The sequence below is a fragment of the Sminthopsis crassicaudata genome, chromosome 2, assembly GCF_048593235.1.
Source record: "Sminthopsis crassicaudata isolate SCR6 chromosome 2, ASM4859323v1, whole genome shotgun sequence".
Classification (NCBI taxonomy): Eukaryota; Metazoa; Chordata; class Mammalia; order Dasyuromorphia; family Dasyuridae; genus Sminthopsis; species Sminthopsis crassicaudata.
Window position 1 is genome coordinate 579,615,450 of NC_133618.1, and position 22,379 is coordinate 579,637,828.

The 22,379-nt window shown below is 30.7% G+C and overlaps 1 protein-coding gene across 1 annotated transcript in view; it reads left to right on the forward strand.

Annotated features, from left to right (window-relative positions):
• The window catches only part of SLK (STE20 like kinase), a 60,322-nt gene that overhangs the window by 13,601 nt on the left and 24,342 nt on the right, over nt 1-22,379 (forward strand). Inside the window, 11 exon segments of the mRNA XM_074295513.1 lie at nt 2,232-2,396; nt 5,774-5,822; nt 6,785-6,934; nt 14,609-14,681; nt 14,836-15,030; nt 17,486-17,567; nt 19,632-19,760; nt 20,542-20,553; nt 20,556-20,601; nt 20,604-20,665; nt 20,668-21,915. Coding sequence (XP_074151614.1) covers nt 2,232-2,396; nt 5,774-5,822; nt 6,785-6,934; nt 14,609-14,681; nt 14,836-15,030; nt 17,486-17,567; nt 19,632-19,760; nt 20,542-20,553; nt 20,556-20,601; nt 20,604-20,665; nt 20,668-21,915 — 2,211 coding nt within the window.

Consider the following 22,379-nt stretch of genomic DNA (forward strand, 5'->3'; position numbering starts at 1 on the left):
AGCTTTGATTTCTTCTTCTGAAAATTGCCTGTTCCAATCCTTTGCTGTTTTGTTTTTCAATTATTTTAATTGTGTCCTACTCTTTGTGACCTCATTTGGGGTTTTCTTGGCAAGATACTGAAGTGATTTGTCATTTTCTTCTCTAGACCATTTTACAGATGAACTGAGACAGGGTAAAGTGACTTTCCCAAGGTCACACAGCTGTTAATTCGGCTCAGTTTTGGCACTCTATCCACTGTACCATCCAGCTGCCCATATTATTAAAATTTTTTGACCATTTATCAATTAGAAAATGACTCATATTCTTAATAAGTTTTCTGTAGATTTGAGATATGAGACTTATTTGAGAAGCTGTCTATAAAAATTTCCCTCTAATTTTCTTCTTTCTTCCTAATCTTGGCTATGTTGGTATAACTTGTTTTTAATTTAATATGAAAAAAATTATCCATTTATCAGGCATATTATAGTAGTAATTTCAGTTATAGACTGAAGCCTCTAGATGGCTTCTGAAGACTCTTTCAAATTCTATGATTCTTTGGTTCTTTTGTAATAAATTGTAAAACATTTTATTTCTGATTAAGTTAATATTCAAGTACATTTTTTCTGAAATGATGATGATCATATACATATTAAATGTTTTTGTATTTTATTTTTCTTTTAAGATAGATTTTCTTAATGAATTTTAAAATTAATATTTTAAACATTCTTTTTTTTTTTTTTCCCTTCCCTGAGGCTGGGGTTAAGTGACTTGCCCAAGGTCACACAGCTAGGAAGTGTTAAGTGTCTGAGATCACATTTGAACTCGAGTCCTCCTGATTTCAGGGCTGGTGCTTAAACATTCTTTTAAAAAATGTTTTGAGTTCCAAATTTTCTTCTTCTCTAGCTCCTTCAGTGTCCACTTAGAAAGTAAGCAATATTATATCAGGTATTCATGTAGAATCATGCAAAACATTTCTACATTAGCTATTAAAAATTTTTTTTTAACACATTGCTTTATGAATCACGTTGGGAGAGAAAAAGGAAAAAAACTATGGGAGAGAAAAAGAAGGAAAAAGGAATGGAATAGCATGTATTGGTTTACATTCAACTTCCTTTTTCTTTTTCTGAGTAAAGATGGCATTTTCTGTCCAAAGTCTATTGGGATTGCTTTGGATCACTGAACTACTGAGAAAAGAACCAAGTCTTTCATAGTTGATCATTGAACATTCTTGCTTTTATTGTGTATAATGTATTCCTGGTTCTGCTTGTTTCCCTCAGCAAGTGTAAATCTTTCCAGGCTTTTCTAAAATCAGTTTGTTCATCATTTTTTATAGAACAGTAATATTCCATTATCTTCATATACCATAACTTATTCAGCCAGTCCCCAACGGATGGGAATCTACTTATTTTCCAATTCTTTGCTACCACAAGAGCTGCTCCAAACATTTTTGCATATATGGGTCCTTTTCCCTTTATGATTTCTTTGGGATACAGACCCTGTAGTGGTACTGCTAGGTCAAAATGTATTTTGTTTGATAGCCCTTTGGGCATAATTCCATAATGTTTTCCATAATGCTTGTTTTCCATAATGGTTTGATCATTTTACACTCCACCATCAATGCATTAGTGTCCCAGTTTTCCCACATACCCTCCAACATTTATCATTTTTTCCTTCTACATTAGCTATTGTCACAAAAAAAGCAAAAATAAAGAAAATGAAAAAGTTATGCTTCAATTTGAACTCATTATATCTTAAAAATACATTATTATTGTTATATTTTTCCTTACCTTTAGTCTTCTTACCCTTTCCAGAGAGACTTCTTCAAGATAAACATGATTTTCAATAATACAGCACTACCAGTACTGTTTTCTGAGCTTTACTTTTTATCAAGGCTGCTCATTACTAGCCTGATTATGTAAAATATGTAAAACACAAAGGCTATGTTATAGGTTTTTATATATATGTGTGTGTGTGTATATATATATATATATATATATATATATATATATATATATACATACACACACACACATACATATGTCTAATTTTCCAACTGAAGTTGGGAGAAATAGAGAATAGGAAGTTATTACAGTTTTTATTTTTATTTGTTATTTAGAACAAGAACAGAAGAACAAATTGATAGAATTCAAATCCCTGAATTTGTTCATTTTCATTTTAATCTTTGAGTTATCTTTTAAAATAATTACAAATGTTAACTATAGGAATGATTTTGTTATACTTTCATTTTTAGGCCCAGAATAAAGAGACAAATGTGTTAGCTGCTGCAAAAGTGATTGACACTAAATCTGAAGAAGAACTTGAAGATTATATGGTTGAGATTGATATTTTAGCATCTTGTGATCATCCAAATATAGTCAAGCTGCTAGATGCCTTCTATTATGAAAATAATCTTTGGGTAAGCATTTTACTATCTTTCTATTGACATTTTCTTATTTGAGTAGATATAAGAAGTGAAAAGTTTAAAAATGTAGTTTATAACTCTTAACCCTTCATTTTAGCTGTAATTAATATGACTTAAAAAAGAGTTAACATCATTTTAGGGTAACTAATAGAATGATTATCTAAAGTTTACATATTTTTAGGGTTAAGTTTATACTTTTTTTGGGGGGGGCAATTGGGGTTAAGTGACTTGCCCGGGATCACACAGCTAGGAAGTGTTAAGTGTCTGAGACCAGATTTGAACTCGGGTCCTCCTGACTTCAGGGTTGGTGCTCTATCCACTACACTACCTAGCTGCCCCCAAGTGTGCACATTAAAAAAAAAAAATAGACCTAGTGAACTTTCCCCACCAGTATGGGTAAGAGGGTAGTATCTGAACATCTCTTTCTGATGCTAGGCTGCTTGACAACAACTGTGCCTCACAGTTTGTAAATTGCCCGAGGTTCATAATGATAATTATTTGAGGTTGGGAATTTTACTTTAACCTGGTTCACTTTATTTTAAATGTAGTCATGAGGGAAGCTTAAAACTTGTTGTTTTTGCTCTCCACTTCAGGTCTTAATCTGAAACAAGTCTTTTTTTCTTTTTAAATTAATTTTTAAAACTACTTAAAATTCACAATAGTTAATAAAATAAGGAATTTTATTCAGAAATTAGAATTTCCATGACTTAACAAAAGGTAAATTACTAATCATCAAATGTATAATAACAATTTCAAAGTTGGATGTTTGCTTTGAACTTTCTTGAAAAATAATTTCTTGTTTTAAATTTACTTCAAATTACATAAAACTTACTAGGAATGTTGAAACAATTGCAGTATTTTAACCAGACTGAATTTAGTATTTGGTGAAATATTTGGATTTATGTAGGTAATTTATTTTTTTTTATGTAGGGCTTTCTTTTTATGTTTTTATGTAGGTAAAAAAATTGTAAAAAATTTTATGTAGGTAAATTTGTAAATAATGTTAGCCTTGAAATAAACTGTGTAAGGCTACTTTTGACATAATAACAACATATTGTTAATGAAAAGGGTATTGGCCTAGACTGTCAGGAAAGCTGGGGTTTTGACCTGGCTTTATTCACTCTACTAAACAGTAACTTCATTGTGAGTGCTTGACCCAGTCATTTCACTCTCTTTCCTTAAATGTAAGAGATATGAGTTAGAGGAGGTGATCTTTTAAGTTTCCCCTTTATCTCTATTACTCAGCTGTTGAAAGTAACAATTAGTTCCTGGTTTGGTACTAAGCTTTAGTTTAGTTAAGAATGCTATTTTAAATGCATTGTTGGTTTAAATGCAAGTTTATCTTAGAGAAAAGAGCAAACTAATATGGAAAGAACAACAAATGTAGTCTAGTGGAAACAGCATTAGAACTAGGCATTACTAGTTTAAAAATCTATTATGCCACCTTATACCATTTATTAATAATGTGATCTTTGGTAAATGACTTAATATCTCTTATATAGTAACATAGTAAAATTGTGTTTTTGCCTCCAGTTTTGTTCACTTCATAGCTTTGTGAATAACATTATCTTTTATGAACATTATTAATAGAGAATGGTTAATTTTAAGATTTCACGTTCATTTGCATAAAACTTGCACAATGTCAAAAATCTTTAAGCAATAAGCATCTATCTTTTAGGGATTCCACAAATCAAATAAAAGTATATATATATATATGTATATATATATATACACATATATATATATATCTATATCTAGATATAGATATCTATATCTATATCTATATCTATATCTAGATATCTATATCTATATATAGATATATATATATAGAGAGAGAGAGAGAGAGTGTGTGTGTGTGTGTGTGTGTGTGTGTGTGTGTGTGTGTGTGTGAGTGTGAGAGAGAGAGAGATTTTGAGAGGTAGCATAATGTACAGGGGATAGGTTAAATCTAACCTCAGACACTTACTATGTTACATGACCTTAGGCAAGTCATTTAATAACTGCCTGTCTCAGATTCCTGATTTGTAAAATGGGGATAATAATAGCACCTAGTTTCCAGGGTTGTTGTGAGGACCCAGTGATACAATTGTAAGATGCTAGCACAGTGGTCCCTAACCTCCCATTGCCAGATGATGATGCTGATGCTGCTGCCAACATGTCAGAAAGAACTGAATTTCAGTTCTGCCTCTGACAAATGGTGCTTTTTGATCATTGACGATTATTATATCTCCCAGTGTCCCAGGAAACTAAAAGTAGCTGATAGGAATTTGTGGAAAGTTTCTACACAAGTTTCTACAATCATAAGATTATAGAATTAGTGCTCTAATACATCTCAGAAGTCATTTAGTCCAATCCCCCCTTTTTATATATAGAAGTTATCTACTTCATTCAAGATCAATAGGCTGGGGATTAAATTAGAGTGGGAATTTGGAACCAGGTTCATGGTTTACAGTCTTTCATGTTGTCTATTGGATCATGCTGTCTCAATCCCATTTCTAAATCCTTACTAACTCAGATACTCATATCTTCATTTAGAACTGTTATAAAAGGGATAGAGATAAGGATAGAATTTATGATTTCTTTAGTATAGAGAACTTTGTAGCAAAAAATGAGGTTAAAAAAAAACTTCACTTGTCTGTACATGTTAATACTTCCTGTATAACTTAAAGCCTTAAGGAGTTGCCTAGAGTACTGAGAGGTTAACTGATTTGCCTAACTGGTTGTACAACTAGTATGCCTCAAAGATATGACTTAAAATAAAGTATTCCTGGCTTTGGGGCCAGCTGTCTATCCATTGGACTATGCTGGCTCACTAAAATAATTTTAGCAGCTGTAATATTTGGAATCATTTACCTTTCTGATAGTTAATAAATATGATATTTTTAGGTTTTTCACATTATTAGTACATATAGTTTCTGGGGATTGTACATATTGATACAAAAATATCACCATTTGCAACTTAATATTAAAAGAACAACAAATATTTTATTACTCAAGTATGAAAATCCAATTACAATTTTAGAATTCTATTTTCTCATAACATAATAGTACTTGAAAACATTAAAAAATTTATGTCATTATACTTTAAACAGAATATTCCTAAATCTAAACAATATATTCCTATGATATTTTCTGTATAGACTTTCTTGAAAACTTGTAGAATCATATAAGGAAAAAAATTTTTTTTGCATTAATAGTAAGATTGCTTTCTCTTCTTCTAACAGACTGATTTGGCCTTTTTGATGCTTATGGTAACCACTGCTAAGTTGGTGATGTGAAAGTCTTGAATTTTGTTATTAACTTTAAAAAATTTAGTTTGTATTTTTTTATCCAATGAAATTTCAGATGTCTATTTTTTTACTTACATGCAGATCCTCATTGAATTTTGTGCAGGTGGTGCAGTAGATGCTGTGATGCTTGGTAAGTATCAATTTATTCTTTATATATATTCAATAAATACAAAAGCCTGTATAAAATGTACTGCATGTTATTTATTTCCTACCATGATAGTAAGTCAATAAGCATTAAGCATCTAGGCCAAAGACAGTTCCTGCCCTTGAGGAGCTCATAATCTAATGGTGAGGATAAGATGCAAAAAATTATGGACAAAGAGATATACAGGATAAATAAGAAATAATCAATGGAGGAAAGGCAGTAGAATTAAGAGAGATTATATAAGGCTTCCTGTAGAGGTGAGAGATTTATTTGGGACTTGAAGAAAGCCAGGAAGAAGAGATTTGGTGGGAGGATGTTGCTGCAGGAGATAGGAAGTATCTTGTTTGAGCAACTGGAAGCAGGATGGTGAGACTATTGAAAAGGTCTTAGTGGGTCATGAAGTAGAAGTAGAGTGGAAAGATGAAGGGAGTGTATGTGATCATGAGTGGCTTTGAATGTCAAGGATATTTTTGTGTATGATGCTGTGTTGAAGAACTTCCAGAGTTTATTGAATATGGGATGTGACATGTTTGGACTGTGATTTAGAAAAGTTACTTTGGAGGATGGACTGGAGTAGCAAGAGACTTTTATCAGGCAAACCACCTACAAGGCTATTGCACTAGTTCAGGCATGAGGAGACAAGGATTTATACGAGGGTTGTTCAGAGGAGAGAAGAGCACATAGGTGAAGTTAAACAAGTCTTGGCAACTATGTGATGTACTTAATACTTGAAATAATATAGGAAATCAGTAACTTAACTTGATTTTATTTTCATATTATTTAGTGAATTTGGATATTAAAAAATGGAGAGACTTCTAAATATTTATATTTACATATGATGTATATGTATATTAAAAAAATTCATCAAAATGATTAAGGTACGGTTTAGAAGTATATCGTTAAGTACTGAAAAATACAAAAATGTATTTTGTACTTTTCTCTTACAGAACTTGAGAGACCATTAACAGAATCCCAGATACAAGTAGTTTGCAAGCAGACTTTAGAGGCATTGAACTATTTGCATGAAAATAAAATTATCCATAGAGATTTAAAAGCAGGCAACATTCTTTTTACATTGGAAGGAGACATTAAACTGGGTAAGTAATTCATATAAATATCAAATTCCATTTATCATATTTTATGCTATGAGTGCTCTTTCCCCCTAACTTCCTTTATTGTAATGTGTGAATTTTAATTTTAATATTCAAATACACTAACCCATTCTGTTTTTCTGGAACTTCATTTTTTCAGGTGTGAAATAAGAGAATAGACTAGATGAGTTATGAAGTGCCTTTTAGGTTGAAGGAAAAAACCCCTCCAGTTTTCTGTTTCTGTGGGATCACAAAAAATTATTATCTATCTATCTATCTATAACTACCCTTTAGATTTTTGATCTTATATTTTTTCCAGAAGAATTTCATTATTTTTTTCTAGTTTTATAAAATAGCAGTTTGATCATTTAATTGATATGGCACTGAATAAGTGAATTAATTTTGTTAGTGTTATAAATTTTTAGGTTGACTGGGCTTTATGAGCAGTGAATAGTTCTCCGTTTATTTAGACTTGTCTTTCTAAACAGTGTTTTGCAATTATAATTGTCTAGTTGTAATTATATTGATAGGTAGACTGTTTTCCTAATTTATAATTTTAGAAAACTTCTTGTGATTAACGAATTTTAATGACTTGCTCAAGGTTTCTTGGCTGATATTTGTTAGAGGTGAGCCTTATGTTAGCCCTCGGCTTAATGATACTAAAGATTGCTTTCTTTTCACTGTGCCATTCTTTCTTTGATCTTGCCCTTATTTTAGCTGCCTCTTGAATTTTATACTACACCGGTTTTCAGCTCTTGGCCTTAGTAGGTTAACTAACTTGCCTAACTGGTTGTACAACTAGTATGCCTCAAAGATAGAATTTAAAATAAAATGATGGGATAGAACTGGATAATTTCTAAGTTCCTTTTAAGTTTGAAATCTCTGTTCTTCTAATCCTAGCTATTCCAACTAATGTTCCAATTTAATTTTAAAATTTTAAAATGAAATTTCTACAATTTTAGATAGTCAATTATTGATTACCAAGAAATTAATTCCCTTCAATATGGAATTCAAAAAATTATGTTAGTTAAAAATTATATTTTACATATTACATAAAGATATTTATATATATATGCAAATATATAAATATATTTTAATACATACTTTTTTAAACTTTATTTTATTTATTTTATTAATTTTATAATTATAACATTTTTTGACAGTACATATGCATAGGTAATTTTTTTTACAACATTATCCCTTGTACTCCTTTCTTTTCCGAATTTTTCCCCTCCTTCCCAATATTATATAATTTTAAAAATTAAGCTTTAAAATTCATTTACAAAAAAGTATGCAGGGGAGTTACAGATTTTAAATAAAAGATAGTTCTTGACATCAGGAAGCTTCCAATTTAGTAAGTGTGATGACATGTGTATACAAATGGTTGTAATACAAAATAAAATGTAAGCCTGCAACAGAGAAAATGTTAAGGATAAAATCATAGTAAAATTTATGTAGAAAAACAAATGAAAAATATCCACATACCTTAGTGAAATTCCAATGTATATGGTTGACTTAAACATGAGAAAAAGAATTCTGTGAAAATGGTAAGAAAGAGAGGAGAAAATGGAATAATGTATTTATCTAGTTGTAGAAAGGCAATTTGTAAATTTAACAAATGTAAGAAAGGCACATGATAGGTTTTTTTTTTTTTTTTCCTTTTGGCTAAGGTAATCGGGGTTTTAAGTGACTTGCCCAGGGTCACACAGCTAGGAAGTGTTAAGTGTCTGAGGTCAAATTTGAACTCAGATCCTTCTGACTTCAGGGCTTATGCTCTACCCACTATGCCACCTAGCTGCCCCGCATGATAGGTTTTTTGAAAATGAATACTGTTCAACATAAGACAATATAATTAGATAGAAAATGGATACATTGGGGACATATATGGCAAATCTGACATCTAAAAATTTGACAACTAAAATGTTTAAGGAGCTGTTAAACATTTACAAAGGAAATTAGTTCCCACTTGATAGATAAAAAAAGATTAAGTTTTCAAAAAAAGATTAAGTTTTCAAAGTTTTGAAGTTTTCAAAAGAGGATCCACAAATTTCTGTTAACACTTAAATGTTTTTTGTTCAACCTCACTGGTAATCAGAGACACAGATAACAAAATTTTGAAGTATTATTAGCTCATAGTTACCAAATTGGGGAAAAAAAGAGAAACTCAAAGAAATATGCATTCTTTTGTTGCTAGTGGAGTTGTAAACTGGTAGGATGTTATTGGAAGACAATCTGACAGTATACAGTAAAAGTTGCAAAGCTCCCCCAACCAAAAATTAAACTTGAAATACAAAAATTAAAAGGAGAAATCAATAATATTGAAAGTAAAAAAACTATTGAATTAATAAATAAAACCAAGAGTTGGTTTTATGAAAAAGCCAATAAAATAGATAAACCTTTGGTAAATCTGATCAGAAAAAAGAAAGAGGAAAATCAAATTGTTAGTCTTACAAATGAAAAGGGGGATCTTTCCACCAATGAAGAGGAAATTAGAGAAATAATGAGTTACTTTGCCCAACTTTATGCCAATAAATTTGATAACTTAAGTGAAATGGATGACTTCCTCCAAAAATATAGGCTTCCTAGATTAACAGAGGAGGAGATAAATTGCTTAAATAGTCCCATTTCAGAAAAAGAAATAGAACAAGCTATTAATCAACTCCCCAGGAAAAAATCCCCAGGACCAGATGGATTTACATGTGAATTCTACCAAACATTTAAAGAACAATTAGCCCCAATGCTATATAAACTATTTAAAAAAATAGGGGATGAAGGAGTCCTACCAAACTCCTTTTATGACACAGACATGGTACTGATACCTAAACCAGGTCAATCAAAAACTGAGAAAGAAAATTATAAACCAATTTCCCTAATGAATATTGATGCTAAAATCTTAAATAAGATATTAGCAAAAAGACTTCAGAAAATCATCCCCAGGATAATACACTATGATCAAGTAGGATTTATACCAGGAATGCAGGGCTGGTTTAATATTAGGAAAACTATTAGTATAATTGACCATATTAATAATCAAATTAATAAAAACCATATGATCATCTCAATAGATGCAGAAAAAGCATTTGACAAAATCCAACATCCATTCCTACTAAAAACTCTTGAGAGCATAGGAATAAATGGACTATTCCTTGGAATAATCAGGAGCATATATTTAAGACCGTCAGTAAGCATAATATACAATAGAAATAAACTGCAACCTTTCCCAGTAAGATCAGGAGTGAAACAAGGTTGTCCACTATCACCATTACTATTCAATATAGTACTAGAAACGCTAGCCTCGGCAATAAGAGCTGAGAAAGAGATTCAAGGAATTAGAGTAGGAAATGAGGAAATCAAACTATCACTCTTTGCAGATGACATGATGGTATACTTAGAGAACCCCAAAGACTCTGCTAAAAAGCTATTAGAAATAATTCAGAATTTTAGCAAAGTGGCAGGATATAAAATAAATCCACATAAATCCTCAGCATTTTTATATATCACCAACAAAATGCAACAGCAAGAGATACAAAGAGAAATTCCATTCCAAACAAATGTTGAGAGTATAAAGTATTTGGGAATCCATCTACCAAAGAATAGTCAGAAATTATATGAGAAAAATTACAAAACACTTGCCACAAAAATAAAGTCAGATTTAAATAATTGGAAAAGTTGCAAAGCTAATTAAATACCTTAATTTAGTTAAATCTCTCTAATTTTGGAAACATAATCGAGTGTTTTCAAGAACAAAACAAAAGTCACTTGAGATTTTCAAAGCAACATTGGTTGCAATGGCAAAAAAAAAAAGCCATAAATAACAAAGAAATGGTTTAATGAATTTTGATTTATTAATATAATAGAATTATTCTGTGATTAATTTAACTTGATAAGAATGGATACAAATAAATCAGTAAACCAGAAGAACTGAGTGTCTAAGATCTTTGACCATATAAAAGGCAAAATTAATGAAACTGAATGGATAAGTAGAATACTGGTATGGAGGGAATGGATTAGATATTATACATATTAACAATTTTAGCAATATGTACAAGCTTAATTACATTGCTATTTAATGTTAGAATTACAATTTTTGTTTCTTGGAGCAGGAGGTAGTTTGGACAAAGTTATGTAGGAAACTTCTTTCGGGGGGAGGTTTTGTCTTGTTTTGTTATTTTTTTAAATAACTTTTTATTTTTCAAAATAAATGCAAATATAGTTTTCAACATTCATCCTTGCAAAATCTTGTATTCCAGACTTTTCTCCCTCTCTCCCTCCATTCCCTTCCCCTAGACAACAAGTAGTTCAATACAGGTTAAACATGTGCTGTTTTTCTAAACATTTCCACATTTATCATGCTGCATAAGAAAAAATCGAATCAAAAAGGGAAAAAATATGAAAAAGAAAACAAGCAAGTAAACAGCAACAACAAAAAAGGTGAAAATACTATCTTGTGATCCACATTTAGTCCCTATAGTCCTTTTTTTGGATGCAGATGGCTTTTTCCATCACAAGTTTATTGGAATTGGCCGGAAATCATTGTTAAAAAGAGCCATGTCCATCAGAATTGTTCTTTCAGAGTTTATCACCACATAATCATTTTGTTGCTGTGTACAATGTTCACTTCATTTTGCATCAGTTCATATAAATCTAGGCTTCTCTAAAATCATCCTGCTTTTTGCGTCTTATAGAAAAGTAATATTCTATTACATTCATATACCATAATTTATTCACCCATTCTCTAATTGATGGGCATGCATTTTCCGGTTCCTTGACACTAAATAATGGGGATGCCACAACTTTTTTTACATGTGGTTCCTTTCCCCTTTTTTATGATCTCTTTGGGATACATACCCAGTAGAAACATTGCTGGATCAAAGGATATGCACAGTTTGATAACTGGATATGCACTTTGATAAAGGATATGCACAGTTCCAAACTGCTCTCCAGAATTGTTGGATCAGTTCATAACTCCACCAACAGTGTATTAGTGCCCCAGTGGAAACTTCTTGTATTAACTTCCTTTAAGGATACGGTGAACAACTGGCCTTTAACTTGTAATCTTAGTTCCTGGGGACACTGAAAAGTTAGATCCTATCCATAGTCACAGATCTGAATATGAGTGTGTCAAAGGCAGGACTTGAAGTCAAATCTTTGTGACTCCATGGCTTACCCAATATCAGATTTGGATAAACATATTAATAAAAATGTGTGGTAAAACATTAAAATATAAAAGTTGACCATAAACTGTAAAGCTTATGACCTTTTTCTTTTTTTCAGTTTTCCTCAAAGCTTTGCAGGAAAAGCTTTGTTATATTTTATAACAGTTTTTACTGTTTTTATTTAAGCAATAATTCACATCTTTTAGGACATGAGAATTTGTAACATAGTCATAAGAAACATGTAGCAAAGTGGCTAATCAACTCACTAAGAATGTATACATTTTTGGTTTTTGTGTTTTTGTTTTGTTTTGTTTTGAATTGTTATTGGCCAAATGTATTATGTTTATATTAATAAATTGTAACAAACAATAAAAAATACAATTGGAGCCTCCTGCTGGTGAAAAGAGACTATTTTTGACTATTTGTCAAGAGACTATTTTTTTTCCTGAGGCAATTGGGGGTAAGTAACTTGTCCAGGGCCACACAGCTAAGTGTTAAGTGTCTGAGAACAGATTTGAACTCAGGTCCTCCTGACTTCAGGGCTGGTGCTCTATGCACTGTGACACCTAACTGCCCCATGTCAAGAGACTTTTAAAGAAATTTTTCAATAGAATTAATTTAGTTTGTTTAAACAAACATTTATTAAATGTTTCCATATATGCTGATAGCATTGAGAATACAAAACCAAAACAGTTTCTTTCTTCAAGGAGCTTACATTCTACTGAGCATATGGAGGAGATGTAGGAAATGAATTGATATGTACTAGGAACAGCCATGTCTAGAATATAGAGAGTGTGTAGGTCAGTCATATGAAATTTTATTTAGAAAGTTAAGATGGAGCTAGAGATTAGAGGAATTATAAATTCTTTAAAAATGAAAATTGTCATTAAAAATTTTTTTTTTGTCCTCAGCAATTGCTGATTTGTCTTGTACTGAGTAGGTGCTTATTATTTTTTTTTTTTTTGAATTTTACATTCCAAGGAATATGTAATACAGAAATCTAATTAGGTGATAAAACTTAAAATCAAAAATCACAAAGATAAAAGGCAGTTCACTCAAATATTTTGTGTTCTGGTTCCTTCATTCATGAAATACAATTAGTTCCTACTTTTGCTTATAATTTCAGTGAGCTGAAATTGTTCTTTGAGCTGCTTGAAGAAAATTGTGATACAATGTGATTATGATATGCAGGCAAGTGTTTATCCAAATGGTTTTAAAGGACTGGCAGAGGATTCTAAGAAAATATTTTCATATAAAACTATGCTATTTGCTATTTTTTATTAATTACCAAATTATATTTTGTACTCTGTAGAAACTAAATTATTGATATTTTTACTTGTTAATTATTTAACCTTCCACTTATGAGAGTTAACTACAGCATACTGAAAGTTAAATTTTTACTCCTGAATATATAATATGAAATAATATAAGTTTTGTTAATTCTAGATCTGACAGTTGTCTAATCTCAAAGTTTATATAATGCAGCTTGATGAGTTTTAAGTGTTAAGTTTATTAGTCATTCAAGTTTAAAGCAGAGGCTATTTGGCTTTTTTTTTTTTTTTTCTTTCTACTCCATTTTATTTTAACTTTATGCTTCAATTATTTATTTTTAAAAATGATAGCTTCTTGTTTTCAAAATATATGCAAAGATAGTTTTCAACACTCATCCTTGCAAAACCTTGTGTTCCAATTTTTTTTCTCCCTTTTCCTCCCTCCACTACTCTTGTCCCCTAGACAGCAAGTAATCCAATATATCCAACATATTTCCAATCCAATCCAATATCCAACATGTACAATTCTTCTATACATATTTCCACATTTATCATGCTGCACAAGAAAAATCAGATCAAAAAGGGGAAAAAAATGAGAAAAAAAAATTCTAGCAAACAATAACAGAAGAAGTGAAAAATGATATGTTGTGATCTGAACTCAGTTCCGACAGTCCTTTCTTTGGTGAAGATGGCTCTCATCATCACAAGATCATTGGAATTGATTTGAATCATCTCTTTATTGAGAACCATGTCCATCAGAATTGATCATTATATAATATTTCTGCTCAATTTTAATAAAGAATTTAGCCATACATATGTTAATTAATATGAAAAGATGCTTCAATGTAATTTTGTTTTTTCAAGCTACAAAAAGAAAATTCTATTATTTTGAATTATCTTAACATCACCACTTGTTTTTTTTGATATGTGATGTTTTATTTTTTATTTTTTAACTTTATATTGAATTAACTACAGTTCTGAAAAGAAAATTTCTTAAATCAAGATATAAAAAAAGTATTGGAGAAACATATTTTGATAGGATATTTTCTTTATAACTTTGTTTTAGATAGGAAGAGAAGGATACTAGAGATTGTTGAGAAATTATTTATGCATCATTTATATTTAGGATCTGTTTTAAAGCTATCCACAGGTCTTAAAAATGCATTTTCTTTTTAATTTGTGGAATACAATGAATTATACTACCATATCTTAAAATCAGTTAGTAACATTTTTGTATGGATATTTATTTCAAGCGGATTTTGGTGTATCGGCTAAAAATACCAGGACTATACAAAGAAGAGATTCTTTTATTGGCACACCATATTGGTATGTATTCAGTTTTGTGAACTTATAATATAGTGTAATAAATAACTAATTATTGCTAATATTGGTCACATAGAACAACCTCTACTTGCTTTGTGATTTGTAGTCACTGTTTTTGAGTTATACTATTAAAGTTAAATTTTATCTATCCTGATAGGATGGCTCCGGAAGTGGTTATGTGTGAAACATCTAAAGATAGACCCTATGATTACAAAGCTGATGTTTGGTCTTTGGGCATCACTTTGATAGAAATGGCTCAGATAGAACCTCCTCATCATGAACTAAATCCAATGCGAGTACTGTTGAAAATTGCAAAGTCAGAACCTCCTACACTGGCACAACCATCAAAATGGTAAAGTGTTTAAAATGTAACTTCAAAAAATGTTAAGTTTAATGTTCAGTTCTTCCACAGTTTAAAAGGATATTTAAAGCAAACTTCATAGGTCAGGGACTTTTGTAAATTTGAAAATAGTAATCATCTCATCTATGTTTCTAACTCTTTAGTTATAAGTTTTGGTTGTATAGAATTGTATATTCTCTTTAAAATGTGGGAGGATTGAGCCTGAGCCCTGTTTAACATTTTTATGCTATGAGAAATTAAAATGCACATGTACTTACATTATTGTTAATGGATTGTGTTGTCAGAGAAAAATTTTGAAGTAATGAGCTTTTGGTTTTGTGTATTTTTGTTCCATTTTTTCTATATATTAGTCTTTTCACCCTCACAGAATTCCTTTTAACAATGAAAAACAGTTAAGCAAAACAAAATATCTTAGTAACTACATCTGATGGCATATGAACCGTGGAATCAGTAGTAGAAAATTCCACAAAATGTAGTCCAGCTTGTCCTCATCTTAATACTTTCTCTGTGGGTCAGCCATATTGGTATACTTACTGTTTCTTATCCATTACATTCCATCTTTCATTTCCATTGGATTTTTTCACATGGAAAATATTTTCTCCATTTTCAACTTTTGAAATGCTTTCTTTCCTTTTAAAACTTAACTCACATGCCTCTTTCTTTGTGATCCTTTTAGCTACTAGTGCCTTCCCCTGCAAAATCTGTGTATGTGTATAAACATGAATGTGTATGTATCTGTTTATGTGCATATTTGTGTGTATACATATAGATATATCTTTTTCTGTACACGTGTCTGTATATTTATGCCTTTAAAGATATAAGTGCCACATACATGCATACATAAAAGCACATACATATCCACCCCCTTTGAGGGTAAGGGACTACTTTCATTTTTGTCTTTGTATCTCCTACTATACTATCTGACACATAGTAGATACTTAAATACTTGCTTAACAAATTCAGTTGGTTTAATAGTATTCTTGTCTTCCCCCAGCCCTTCCAGTATTGAATGTTTCCATCTTCTGTCAACTCTGTGAGTTTGGGTGTGAAATGAAATCTCAGAGTTGATTAATTTTTGTTTCTTTTATTACTAGTGATTTGAAAATTTTTTATTGTTATTGTTTTGTATTTCTTTTTTCTTCTTTTTTTTTTTTTTTTTGAAAACTAACTGTTTGTCTGTTGGGAAATTTCCCGTAAGCTAAATAGGAAATAAGATGTTAGATCTAGAACTGAAATGCCATTTAGTTCACATTCCTCATTTTACAGATTAGGAAGCTGAGGTCCATGGATGCTCAAGTTCACACAATAGTAAACATTAGAAATAGATTAGGAGCTAGATCCTCTCATTTAAGAACTGATGTTGTTTCTAACCTGCTCTTCATGTTTATGATATAAAGCCTGATATCTAACATAAAAGAAACTGAGACAGTTATTTGTAGTAGATGGAAGACTGATACCTTTTGTCTGTGTGGCCATAGAGAAATCTCTTTTTCTTTGAGTATCCCATGCCACTTACCTAAGAATATTAAGTTATAGGTGAATAGCACATCTGCCTCAGTGGAAAGGAGTTTTTACACTGGGACTTCCTATACTAATGAGATCAATATTCTTAAGCTTCCTTTCCTTTTACCTTGTGTGAATTTGGTACAAATATTTCCCCTAATTGACAGTTTCTCTTAATTTGCATTTATTTGTTTATGTAAACTTCTTTAATGTCAAAATCATCTATTTTTGTCTTTTATGAGCTCTTCTAAGACTTGTTTAGTTATAAATTCTCCCCCTAACTATATGTGTGAAAAGCATCATATTTCTTTGTGATGACCTCTAATGTTTAAGTAACTAAACCATTTGGAACTTAAGTCTATTTTCTGTCAAAATGCTTTTCATTTTTTTTCCTATTAGTTCTTATCAAATAGAGGTTCCCTTTTATCAGGAGTTAATCCAATATTGATCTACTTTTTTTTTTAATCTAAATCTTACTCTATTGCATTTCACTACCTATTTTATCCTTTTGTTTTTTTAATGGGTACCAAAATTTTTAATGGCTATTTATTTGTAATTTAATTTGAAATCTGGTAATGCTAGATCCTCTTCATCTTTTTTATTTTTTCATTCTCTTTCATGAAATTCTTTGTTTTTGATTTTTCCAAATATATATATATATATATATGTATATATATATATATATATGTATATATATATATATATATATATATATATATATATATATATATATATATATAATTTTTCATAGTTCTTAGTGAACCTTTGTTAGAAGGCTAAGTATGTAAACAGATTTAGATAATATGTTATAAAAATCAACTCTATTGGATAGAATTGCATATTTTTTAATACTGAAGTTTTCACTGTAATTTGATTCAGGGTTTGGTAGGTTACTAAAGAGTAAAATAAGATATCAAGTTATCTGTTTAAATTCCTATTCAAGGTCTTCAAACTTTAAGGATTTCCTAAAGAAATGTTTGGAAAAGAATGTGGATGCCAGGTGGAATACTTCCCAGCTTCTCCAGGTAGGATAAAAAGTTTGGCATGGAATAGCACATTTCATTTTCCTTTTTCTATGGGAAGAATATAATTTCAGATTCTTTGAATATGTTAGATAAAGTGAGAAAATTTAAGCACCCATTATAATACTTCACATTTTCTTTTGTTCTTTATAGGTTCTTTATAGGTATGGTCTGTGTTATGATCCTTTTCATGATTCGTTTTTTTTTTTTTTTTTTTTTTTTTTTGAGCATATAATTGTACAGTGATGGAGAATTATAAATATAGTGTTCATTTTAAGGCATCAGTTCTGGGTTGCTCTAATCTTAGTCTTTCAGAGCTTTTAGATTCTTCATTTCTAAAATTAAAACACTGGTACTACTTGACTCATAGTGTTGTGAGAATCAAATGAAATAATAGTTGTAAAGCACTTAGCAAAGTGCCTGACATATAGAAGGTGCTTAACAACCTTTTTCTGTGAGCAAAAGCACTTGGCAGACCTTAAAATGTCACACAATTTTGAACTGTTGTTATTATTCAAATTAGGATTTTTTCATATTGAAAGAAGTTTGAATTTCATATATAGGTAGATAATGATTGAGTATTTGACTTCTTATTAACCATCGTATTTACTGTAATGGTAGATATAAGTTGAAAATGTTGTATGATTGTATGCATCTAATTTGATGATTTTCTTAAGGAATTTTAAACAAGTATTTTATCTTTAAAAGCACATCAGTGTTGGTCCTCTCCTTCTCCCCCCCCCCCCCCCATCCTATCAGTATAGGATGCTTCTTCATAAGGAAACTCCCTCTATCAATGCAATTCAGTAAATGTCCTATTGCTAAAGGGTTTCCTGGGGCATTAAGATGTTAAGGGAGCTTACCTAGTATTAGACATCCTATATATGTGTCATTCAGAACTTAAACAGAGATTATTCTGACTCTATACTTGCTCTTCCTTCATAATGCCATGCTGCCTTACTCATCGGTGCTAATAATAAATAGGAATAGGGAATGGACCTGTGATTTCATTATTAAAGGGTACCCTTTGGTGAAGAAATTTCCCTTACCAATACAAGTCTACACCTTCTCTACTATTTATAGTCTTAAGAGAGTTGTGTAGGGCACTGAAAGATTAAGTTACTTTTTACCAGTATTATGTGGTCTAGAGCAGCGGAGATTCTTTAGCCTGGTTCTTCTTGGCTCTGTAAAAGTCATCCTGACCTCTTATTTCTTAACTGGTAGATGAAATGATGAAATCATACGAAGAAATTCAAACAATAAACTTTCTAAATTGTATGTGAGAAATTTTCCTTTATTGATATCTTTAAAGTTTAGATTCTATTTTATATGGATTGGATGTACTTTGTTTCCTAAGGAAGAATAGTGATTAATATTTTAAGAGTTTGTGACAAACTATATTACAAATATAGTAATTTTAAAATTATAATTACTACAGTTTTTAGGATATTGAAAGGTAGACTATATTTTTAGAATATTCTTTTATATTACAATGAAAATCATTAATTATAAAAGTTAACTTTTACAGCAGCTAGAATAGTGCTTTTATACTTTATAGGTATTAAATTTATGTAATTAATAAAAATGTAATCCACAGACTAGTTATAGGAAAAAGCTGATGTTTTCTATCATACTGAATTTTTATATTAAGTACAACTTTATAATTTTTCTTCTTGTAACATTTTATTTGAAAAAGAAATGGAAAAAATTGCCAGCATATTTAGATTTTTAAAGAGAACTCTATCAAATAAGAAGATGTTTTATACATGTAAATTTAACTCTAAAACTTAGTAATGCTATCAACATACATTTGATGTTATTGTGTATGTATAATCCAGCCAAATTGTTTTACTACACTAATGGTATCATAGAATCTTTAATTAGACTTTTGGAGTTAGAAGAAATCTTATTTAGGCTGAATTTTGTAATAAGACTGAAATGCATCTTGCCTTAGATATCCTGGCTAGTACCTGATAGAACTAGGATTAATGATATCCTGAGTTGATACTTACTTTATATGTAAGTGCTTCACTTTGTGATGGTTTTTTTTTTTTAAATGACTAATAGCATCCTTTTGTTACTGTGACTTCCAACAAACCCATCCGAGAACTGATTGCAGAGGCAAAGGCTGAAGTAACAGAAGAAGTTGAAGATGGCAAAGATGATGATGATGATGAAGAAACAGAGAATTCTCTGGTAAGTCTAATAATGTAAAATTTCATTTAGGTATAATTTTGATTGAGGAGTTTTTCAGAATGTTAAATATCAACTATAATTTTTATTACAAAATACCATTTTAAAGTTACTTTTCAGCCTCTTTTGTATGGATGAAAAATCTTGTTTGAACTTTGTTTTATCAAGAAATAATTAAAACATTTTAAGATATTTGTTGTATCAGTAAGTAATGTATAGCAGTGCCTTTTATCTATAAAATTACTAAAGTTAGCATTTTTCTAGTAACTTGATCATTAGAGGCATGTGTTAAGAATAACTAACTGGCAATTATTTTTAAAAATGACTTAAAATGTACTTGATCAGAATTTCCAAGAGTAGTGACTTCTTTGCTTTTATTTGTTATTAACTAGCTCCAACTATTCCTTTATTGGTTGAAGTAAATTAGAAATGAGTAAAATTTGGTATGTAATGGAGGTATTTTTAGAGCAGATGCTGTTTGCTTATATATGTGTGTGTGTATGTGTGTGTGTGCGCGCGCGCATATATATATAGTTAGCTGATCAATGCCAGAGCAGAGAATGAGCAGAAGAATGTTACTTTGAATTATTGTTGTTTCCCCCATCTGGACCCTAGGTGAAGTCATAGAAGATATTAGTGATTGCATAAATTTTATTATGGAATGATTTTTGCCTCTGGATATTAAATCACAAGTTTTTTATGCTCTCAAAACTTTTTTTTTGGCCATATATATAATTTCTAGGAAAAGAATACTAAGCATTTTTTACTTGTTAATATCTTTTAGCCTATACCCTGCTAATAAACGTGCCCTCATCTGATCTCAGTATTGCCAGTTCAGAAGAAGATAACTTTCACAGAATGCTTGTGTTCTGGAATCTGTATCAGAAAAAACTGAGCGAGCTAAGCACTATTGGAGACAAAGCTGAAAGTAGTGTTATTAATGAGAAAACTGTTGCTGAGAAAGCCTGAAAAAATTGTTGAGCAGAGAAATATTGACTACATTGCTGATGATCATCTTGAAAATATTGTTGAGCTCCAGAATGGGACAAGATTAATTAAGGAGAGTAAGGCAGAAGAGAAGGAAGAGAATAAGAAAGAAGAGACATTGGAAGTAGAAGATTGTATGAGTGAAGGAAATGCAGTGATCGAAAGAAAAGACAATGATCAACTTACAGAAATAGGTGCTGATCTGAAACCTGAGGAAGAAAAGGAGCAAAAAAAGCAGCAGTTATCTGAAAATGAGATTAAAACACATGAAAAAGACTCTGCTAATCACATAGCAGAATTGGTTTCTGAAGAGACTGGAGAAAAAGAAGAAAATATAAGAGAGGCAGACATTCAGGGAAGTGAAAGTGAAGTTAGGCTTAAAACCGAAGTACAGGATAAAATAGAGGAAACTGAAGTCATTAAAGGTGACGTGGGTGACACAGGCACAGTAGAAATAGGTGAAGTAGAGGATCTAGACTGGAATTCAGCTGGAAACAATGCCAAGGAAGCTCAAATTAATGACAAAAATGAAGTGACTGAATTAAGTGAAAAACTAAAACAAATTAAGCCTGATCCTGAGGTTAGTGGTATTAAGGAAACTCAGGAACAAAGGATAGGTGAAACAAATATTACAGATCATATATCTGTAGAAGGTATATGTGTTATGAACAGAAGTGAGGAACACTTAATTAGTACTTCAGGGGACATATTGATTATTGGTGAGAAACCAGTAACAAGTGAAATTGAAGAAATTAAGGAAACAAGTAGCACTGAAGAAATATTGGTCCAAAACACAATTCATACTGGTGAAAAGTCAATAGGAAGTAAAACTCAGGATTCTCATCAGCCTCTGCTAGACATTGAACAAACAGAATTTCCAAGTGAAATACCAGTTAAAATTGAACCTCAAGTTATCATAGCTTCACAACCCAGTGAAACTCAACCTGTTATACCCAGTATTAATATTAACTGTCAAGAGACAGAAGATAAAGGAGAAACAGGTACATCATCCCAAGCTGAAACCTCACTACATTTAGAGCCTGAGAATCAAAAGGAAAATGACACTGATTCAGGCACTGGCTCCACAGCTGATAATAGCAGCATTGATTTGAATTTGTCCATCTCTAGTTTCCTAAGCAAAAACAAAGACACTGGATCAATATCTTTACAAGTAAGTAAATTCAATTATTTAGTATTTTAGTATTTAGTTAGTTAATACTGGTTTCTCAAGACCATGATAGCATTTCAATTTGTCCTTAATTTAGAAGTGATAGTTTTAAATTATTTTATTGTTATCCTTTGTTTTTACATTATCTTCTTTTCTAACAAAATCCCTTTATTATCACCTGCCCATTTCTGATAATAAAGAATAAAAAAGAAGAGTAAAAATTACTAAATGGCATATCAGTTGAGTCTTAACAGTATATGCAATGTTTTGTACTCAGTTTCTCAACTCCACAAAGAAAAGAGAAATTTGCATCTTCTTATTAGAATAGATGTCTTTGTTATTTATTAGTTTCAGTCATGTTTGATTCTTTGTGACCCCATTTGGGATGTCCTCAGTAAAGATTCTGGAGTGATTTGTCATTTCCTTCTCCAGCTTATTTTACATATGGGAAAAATGAAGCAAACAGG